The sequence below is a fragment of the Periplaneta americana genome, chromosome 1 (assembly GCF_040183065.1).
Source record: "Periplaneta americana isolate PAMFEO1 chromosome 1, P.americana_PAMFEO1_priV1, whole genome shotgun sequence".
NCBI lineage: Eukaryota > Metazoa > Arthropoda > Insecta > Blattodea > Blattidae > Periplaneta > Periplaneta americana.
The window spans coordinates 119,435,793-119,444,707 of record NC_091117.1 but is presented as its reverse complement, the minus strand read 5'-3'; the positions used below and the strand labels follow the sequence as shown (position 1 = coordinate 119,444,707).

The 8,915-nt window shown below is 36.1% G+C and overlaps 1 protein-coding gene across 1 annotated transcript in view; it reads right to left on the bottom strand.

The window, feature by feature from the left end:
* Positions 1 to 4,933: 4,933 nt before the first annotated feature.
* Positions 4,934 to 8,915, bottom strand: part of LOC138710386 (neurexin 1-like) — a 658,219-nt gene continuing 654,237 nt past the window's right edge. The window contains exon 3 of the mRNA XM_069841633.1: positions 4,934 to 5,107. Coding sequence (XP_069697734.1) covers positions 4,934 to 5,107 — 174 coding nt within the window. The remainder of the gene's footprint in view (positions 5,108 to 8,915) is intronic.

Sequence of the window (8,915 nt, the reverse complement as noted above, 5' to 3'; positions counted from 1 at the left end):
CTTAGGGATGATGTTGGAATAATATTGCATGGAAATGTTTCATAAAAACATTTCTCTCTTACTGGTCGCCGTAGGTAAAGTAATCATCGGCTCGTCGTATCCAATTCGAGATATTTACTTTCATCCCAACTCATTTTATTCATATCTCCTAGTGCTCCTAGTTCATTACAGAAACAGGGAATCAGAGGATGTATTTCCAAGATATTTCCAAGAATAAATTTGCAACAAGAATTGAATACAACTAAAAATAAAGCAGTTTTTGAATATCTGTGCCTTGCTGTAAAATGTTTCACAATTAATATCTTCTTAAAACAGAACAAAGAAACTGTTACATTTCAGTAAACCATGACGCTAACTTCAAACTCTAGCTATAGCTGTTAATAAAATTAAATAGTGAATTGCAGGAACCCCACATGTCCATTTGAGTAAATTTATCAGGAGGCACAAACATTTTATTCTCTTCAAAAGTGTTTGGTTTTTTAAGTGAATATTTTGATCATTAAAGAAGCGTAGTAATAAGTTGTAGTGTTTGACACATATGAGCTTCAACTTTTTCTTTAGTATTTTCTGAAAAAAAAAATCTGAATTATAAGGACTAGTAGTGTTTTTGCAAATCAAGACCATTAATAATTATTTCTTTAAAAATAAAATAGATGAAGGAGATAGAGGACGACGTTTTATGTTATAAACAACTTTAGATGCATATTTAAGCCAAACGTATGTGAATAGCATATTTAAATTGAATATATATATATATATATATATATATATATATATATATATATATATATATACACAAAATTATGTGGATAGCATATTTAAATCTTAAAATTCCTTTAAACCTACAAAAAAAAAAAAAACAAAGAAAAGCAAACTGATTTTTTTTATTAGTTACTAAAATAATTCCACATGCCCAGGATTTGTGATGTTCCTGCAATTTCCTGGAGCTCACTGTAATTTAATTCCGCTATTAAATGTAGTTACAATGAGCATTGAGGTGTGCATAATTTAAAAGACCATTGTATGAATATTACAACCATATGAAAAACTGAATTTGAGAAAAATTGTGACTTGTGGGGTTTCTGCAATTGACGATTCAATTAGATAAAAAAATGGAAATAAATTACCATAACTAAAAGAAAGGAAAGAGAGAAGATTATGAAGTGAATAGAACGGAAATAAAGGAAAGAAAGCTAAAGACAAAATAAGGGAAGAATGAGTTAGATATAAAAGACAGGAATAAATCACAGAAAATAACATAAAATGGAAGGATCGTATAAGGAAGGTATAGAAAGAAATAACATATAAATAGATAAAGTAGAAATAACATATAAATAGATAAAGTATGAAGGAAAATAATTAAATCGGAAAGGAACATGGTATGAAGAAAGATGAAAAAGTAATAGAAAAAATGAAGAAGATAAATGAATCATTTGAGATATGCACATTTAAAAAGGCAGAAAATTCTGAGGTATTAAACGCAAATAAATTGAAATGGTAGAACAGTAAAGGTTTATAGAGGAAGAAAGAGAGAAATTAGAGAGAAAAGAATATGTTAGAGAGCAATAAATTAAAATTAGTGGTTAGAAAGAAAGGAAACACAGAAACGAAAGGAAGATAGAAAGAATATAATGGAAAAAGTAATGGAGAGAAGGGTGAATCACAAAAATAATTATACATTAAAAGAAAAAAGGGGAAGGAAGAAACAGATAAAGAAAAATGTGCAACTAATGTACATTTCCAAAGTTTGAATAAATTGACATATAGGAAAAACAAGACAAAAACTGTGGAAAATTATGAAAATACAGTTAAATTAAGAAGAAATAAAAGAGAATGCTATGAATAATGAAAAATTATGAAAGAAAGCAAGGTTGGGTGGAAGAGAAATAGATAGAAGTATATAAAAAAAGAAAACGGAACAAATAAAGAAGAGACATGAACAAGGTAGATATTAAACAATCGAAATATAATATTTCGAGTTGATCGGACAATTTTCATGCAATTTTCTGTTTTCCAAGTGTTAAAATTACTTACAGGTTCTATCAGCAGGATCGTGTTGCCCAAGATCTTATGAAGTGCCTATTCTGTTGCATCCGTTCTGCCTGGCTAGCCCAAACAACCGACTAGGCATAATGGAATAATTGCGACCTTTCCATTCTGGACAATATAGTTCACTTGATGGACATTCAGGGAAAAGTTTATCTGCCAAGAAACACTTTATTGCATCAAATTGCTATTTACAATCCAATTACCATTAACATCTAAGCATCTCAAATATACTTAATTTTAAGAATAATATAACGAGAACGAACAACGTGCAAAATCAGATTTAGTTCAGTATTATGCCAAAATATATTAGACAGTGGGTCTCAAACTTATTAGCACTGCGGACTCCCTTACCACAGATCAATATTTTCGCGGACTTCTTCAAAGTCGTCAATGGAATGAAGGTTATGTCAGATTTTAGGGTTAATATTAAGTGAATGTGAGTAGTGATATTTCTGTTACATTTTCCAAAATTAAATCAATATTAACGGTAGGCTTATATTCGAATTAAACAAAATTGTAATATAATATTGTTCTGGAAAAAACAGATGTTCTTCATTAATATGTTAGCCTATAGCAAAGTTGACATTAAAAACAACAAAATAAAACAAGAGTCTACGAATCCTTCTGAATGAAGAGAAAAAATCTCCCTGGCTAAAAGATTCGCAGATCCTCAGAATGAGGTTTGGGAACCCCCAGGGACCCGCAGATCCCACTTTGAAAACCGCTGTGCTAGAGGAATAAGGATCATTTTACGCGGATTTTTTATTTCATGGGAATATCGCGAAGTTGCAATATCATGTTGGATGAATAAGTAAGGGATAACGTTACCTAATGAAATATAACCTCACATCACTAAATATAGATTTCTATAACAAGCAACAAAGTAAACATATTCAGGAAACTGGTGAGAAGTAAACAATATAGTCGAGTTCCTAGACAATTCTGCTCAATCAACGTTGAAAAATCAGGATACGTCAGATCACATTTCAATTAGTTCGAAATCATCGTCATACCAAGATTATTTTTATTACCTTATCTAAATCTACTCCATGAAGAAAGGTAAAAGAATGCCAGCTTATTGATGTGCATGGGATGCTGCTATTAATAGAAAGTGACGTAAAATATACACACATGCAAAATGAGAACATCCCATTCAAGTGAAGTAACTGAGTTCAGAACTGCACCCTGAAATGGATGTACTCTGTCGCAATATAATATTAATGAAGTAGTTTGAGAAGATATACTCGTATGAAATAAGTAGCAAAGGTTTCTGACGTAACACAGTTACTTCTATATGAGTTTTGTAGTTCCAAAACCTGCCTTGTTCACTTTTTCTATTTTACAGATATTTAAGAAAAACTGTTTCACTATATTTTCTGTTGAATCTTAATAAATGATTGTGAAAATATATATTCCTATGTGAAAATGAGAGTAATATCATTAATATAGATACGAGATAGAAATTAAATATGGAGAAGGCCATTTTTGAATGAACTATTGGAAAACGCAACATGTGGAATAAATAGATCAGGTTAATACAAGTTTGGGAACTGATGTAGGAACTTAGAAATTAAATAAAACTAGTATCCATAAGGAGAAGAGTATGATAAAAATACAATAAGTTGGGGCTGGCCGAGACTTTTGTGTGGAAGCCCAACTTTTGCGAAGAAATTAACGCACAGTACTACATCAAGCTGCTGATATGATCAGTACGAGAAAATTATTTACAAGAAATGATCAGGGAATCTGTCTGAGAAGGGTCATTATTATATATTAGATGACATTCCCAACTTTATAAGGCCAATCTGACAATACCATCTCTGGACCTAATTTCATTGGGAAGTTTCAGTTTTCTCTGTAGTATAAACGACTCTATCAACCCTCAGCCACTCTTTAATTTACAATAATGACAGCATTTTTTATTTAAGGGACCTTTAGTAGAAACTTTTTTCACATTCTCAGATCACCATATTCGTCTTCACATCCACTTTCACACAAGTCATCGTCATTACGGAGGAAATAGTAGGTTCATTATTCATACTAATAAGCACATGGTAAATGATAAGTCTGGTGGAGTATTTTAGAAATCTCCAAAATGTTTTTTCTGCAAATTTTCAATATCAGTTAATTTTGCATATTTTGTAATATGATTTCTACATGCAGGAAGCACTGTAAGGTTGATATCTTTTACCGAATGACCCCTTTTTTTTACAATGCTTCTGTAACCGCATGAATTACTACGAAACAAATGCTCCCCCCTGAAAACTACTTTCTTATATTAAATCCCTTTTCTTTTAAGCAAAATAAATAGCTGTAATATATGAGGATCACAACCAGAGTGGATCAAGTCCACCAGTGGTCAGTTTGTGGATTAATACAATTTCGGATGAAGAAAACTTAGATTTATTCATTGCCATAACAAACCAAGTGCATAACTCATTTGTTACTCCACAGAGGGCAGCATTTCCTATGGAAGGTGAAGGTTGCTAAGCATGAGCCAGAAACTTTAAGACTCAATTCCTCAAAATTATTCCAGAAAGACTTGGTCCACTCTGGTTGTGAACCCCTCATATATGTAGCATAGTAATCTGTTGATAAGGCATGCTTTAGATTAAACAAGACAAATGACTGACTCCATTCTGAGGATATGACAGCTTTTGAAATGAGCTGGAATAGACAAGTTTTGAACAATTCTATCCAGGATAAGTCAGCTTCTGGATTAAAACTAAATTTTACAACACAGTTTTAGATAGGACCACTTTTTTTGGACCAGATACGACATTAAAATAGCTAGGTTGTATAATATAGAATGCACTGGCATTGCTAACTCATTTTCTGATTTTTGAGGAGAAGGCAGGTTTTGAAAAATATAGGACTCATATATTTATCCTATTATAATTAATATGCAACGTATAATCCTACCTTTCTCGCAGAAGATCCCTTCGAAGTCGACGTTTCGGCATTCACAGATTGGCCCGCTGTCAGTTGAGATACATATTCCTCCATGCTGGCAAGGATCGTGATCTTCGCAAGCATCTGTCGTATTGCCTCTTATACCCTGTAACACAAATCATTTGATATCTATTAGCTTAGTATGGAAATAATGCATAAGGTATGATTTATTTCTACTATTTTATTATCGGATATAAAAAGAGAAAATGCAGATATGTGAGGTAGACACATTTCTCGTGTAAGAATCAACATTATTCTGAGGGATATAAATATATTTGGAGACATAAGGTAATCAGATAAAACGGAAAAAAAAATATAAAGAAAATATTCAAAGAGAGCGCATATCTAGTGCAGTTAAAAGATGCAAGTCATTCAGACGATGCCATGTCGGAAACTCAGAAGTAGATAAAGAGACGAATAATTGTCACTAAACGCTTTCGGACTATAAGCCAATTTCGAGTATACAAGTACAATGCGTGGCGTATAAAACTTACGGGCATAACCAGTCTAGCGAGAGTGTTTAATGGGGAGATTCGACCGCCCTCTCGCACGGGATGAAAACGAATCGGAGGTTATTTAGACCTATAGTTCCGTGAAAGACTAACTGTAGTAACTTTAGTAACTTTCGAGGAATATCACTTTTGTTGACGTCGTACAAAATTTTGTTCAATATTCTCTTGAGAAGATTAACTCCGTACGTAGATGAAATTATTGGGGATCATCAGTGTGATTTTAGGCGTAATAGATCGACTATTGATCGATTTCTTTTGTATTCCACAGATATTGAAGAAAAAATGGGAGTATAAGGGTACAGTACATCAGTTATTCATAGATTTCAAAAAGGCATATGACTCGGTTAAGAGAAGAGTTTGATATAATATCCCTATTGAATTTGGCATTCCCAACAATCTAGTTCGATTAATTAATATGTGTCTCAATGAAACTTACAGCAGAGTCCGCATAGGCCAGCTTCTGTCTGAAGCTTTTCCAATTCACTGCAGCTAAAGCAAGAAGATGCACTATCACCTTTACTTTTTAACTTCGCTCTAGAATATGGCATTAGGAAAGTTCAGGATAACAGGGTTTGAAATTGAACGGGTTACATCAGCTCCTTTTCTATGCGGATGACGTGAATATGTTAGCAGAAAATCCACAAACGATTAGGGAAAACACGGATATTCTATTTGAAGCAAGTAAAGCGATAGGTTTGGAAGTAAACTCCGAAAAGACGAAGTACGAGGCGCATTCAGAATAAAGTTTCCCGATTTTTTCCCCTTGAAAGTAAACGTAATTAGCCGTGTCAATTGCGCATGCGTAACAGATCTGTGACGTATCAATCATATGCCAGCCGGGCAGGTCCCGCCTGGTGCCAGTAGCGTGGCAGCAGTGGCCCGAAATGGAAGCTCTTTTTCCTTCTCCCGCCACCTGCGAGGTTCGGTCGGTGATAAAGTTATTTAATGCACAAAGCCTTGTGCCAATTGAAATTCATCGGCAGCTCTGTGAGGTCTATGGGCCGAACATCATGAGTAAGCAGATGGTGCGTCGCTGGTGTGGGCAGTTTTCCGAAGGTCGTCAAAGTGTCCATGATGAAGAGGGCAGTGGGCGACCGTCCCTCAGCAATGATGATCGTGTTGAGCTGATTCGACAGTGCATCATGGAGAACTGTCGCTTCACGATTACGGAGCTGAGCAGCCATTTTCCGCAGATATCGCGATCCTTGTTGCATGAGATTGTCACTAAGCATCTGCTGTTCAAAAAAGTGTGTGCCAAGTGGGTGCCGAAAAACCTGACACCCGAACACAAAATGCAACGTTTAGGAGCAGCACTGACATTTCTGCAACGGTATCACGATGACGGCGGCGAGTTCCTCGACAGGATCGTCAGGGGCGATGAGACTTGGATTTCGGAATTCACCCCGGAAACCAAGCAGCAGTCAACGCATTGGCGGCATAGTGGATCTCCGGACAGGACGAAATTCAAACAGACGCTGTCGGTACGGAAAGTGATGTGCATGGTGTTCTGGGATAGGAAGGGCATTCTGCTCATTGACTTCCTTCCAAGAGGTGAAACAGTGAACGCTGACCGTTACTGTGAAACACTGCGAAAATTGCGACGTGCCATTCAAAACAAGAGGCGTGGAATGCTTACTGCAGATGTTGTGCTCCTCCATGACAATGCTCGTCCACATACGGCTCGGCGCACAGCAGCTGTTTTGACGGAATTTGGCTGGGAGTTGTTTGATCAACCACCCTACAGTCCTGATCTTGGTCCCAGCGATTTTCACGTTTTCTTGCACCTCAAGAAATTCCTGTCCTCCGATGAGCGTTTTGGCAACGACGAAGAGCTGAAGATGTCTGTCACACGCTGGTTCCATTCACTGGAGGCAGAGTTCTACGACAGAGGGATACAAAAGTTGATCCCACGATACGACAAGTGTCTCAATTCTGATGGTGGCTATGTTGAAAAATAGCTGAAACATTGCTGTACCTGTTTCCAATAAATGTTTTCCTGAAAGTGCGTGTTCTTTAAAAAAAATAGGGAAACTTACTTTCTGGACGCGCCTCGTATATGATTATGTCTCGTGACCTGAATATTGTACGAAATGGAAATTTAAAAATTGGAGACTTATCTTTCGAAGAGGTGGAAAAATTCAAATACCTGGGAGCGACAGTAACAAATATAAATGACACTCGGGAGGAAATTAAACGCAGAATAAACATGGAAAATGCCTGTTATTATTCCGTTGAGAAGCTTTTGTCATCTAGTCTGCTGTCAAACAATCTGAAAGTTAGATTTTAAAAATCAGTTATATTACCGGTTGTTTTGTATGGTTGTGAAACTTGGACTCTCACTTTGAGAGAGGAACAGAGATTAAGGGTGTTTGAGAATATGGTTCTTAGGAAAATATTTGTGGCTAAAGGGGATGAAGTTACAGGGGAATGGAGAAAGTTAGGGCCTACACAATGCAGAACTGCAGACATTGTATTTTTCATCTGACACAATTAGAACCATTAAATCCAGACGTTTGAAATGGGCAGGGCATGTAGCACGTACTGGCGAATCCAGAAATGCATATAGAGTTGTGAAGCCGGAGGAAAAAATACCTTTGAGGAGGCCGAGACGTAGATGGGAGGATAATATTCAAATGGATTTGAAGGAGGTGGAATATGATGATAGAGATTGGATTAATCTTGCAGAGAACAATGACGAGCTTATGTGAGGGCGGCAATGAACCTCCGGGTTCCTTAAAAGCCATTTGTAAGTAAGTATAGTTCCGCGAAAATAATGCGCCGGTAAAATGTAATTAGAAAACTTTTTGTTGATCTTGACTTTTATCAAACCATAAGTTGAATATAACTTTCTGAATGCAAGAATCACATCGGAGAAACTTGCAGGTATTCAGGCAAGATTACAGCTAAGTCCTGGGAAATCTTCACTCCGATTAGCACAAGAATGAGACATGTCACAAAGATCAGTACTAAGAGGACTGAAAACTCTGCACTTTTATTCTTATTGAGTGACAGTGGCTCATCGAGTCATCGATTAGAGAAAGGAGATCCAGATCGCGTGAATGTTATATGGGTGGATGTTGCAATCTGCTCATGACGATAATGTGGATCCATATCAATTAATAACGAACGAGGCCTGGTTCCATTGAAGCAGTTATGTACACTCAGAATACAAGGCACTGGGACACTGAAAATCCACATTTAGTGCGTGAATTTCTTCACAATCAGAAAGTGAGTGTGTGGTGCTGAATTACTGCATGCAGGGTAATTGACCCCATGTTTTTACGATATTATATTGCGGCCTTTGTTTTGCAACACTGACTGAAGATAAAAAATAAAAACGTTATGCTTACTTTCAGCAAGATAACTCCACTGCACATACAGCCGCTATATCATTAGAAGCAT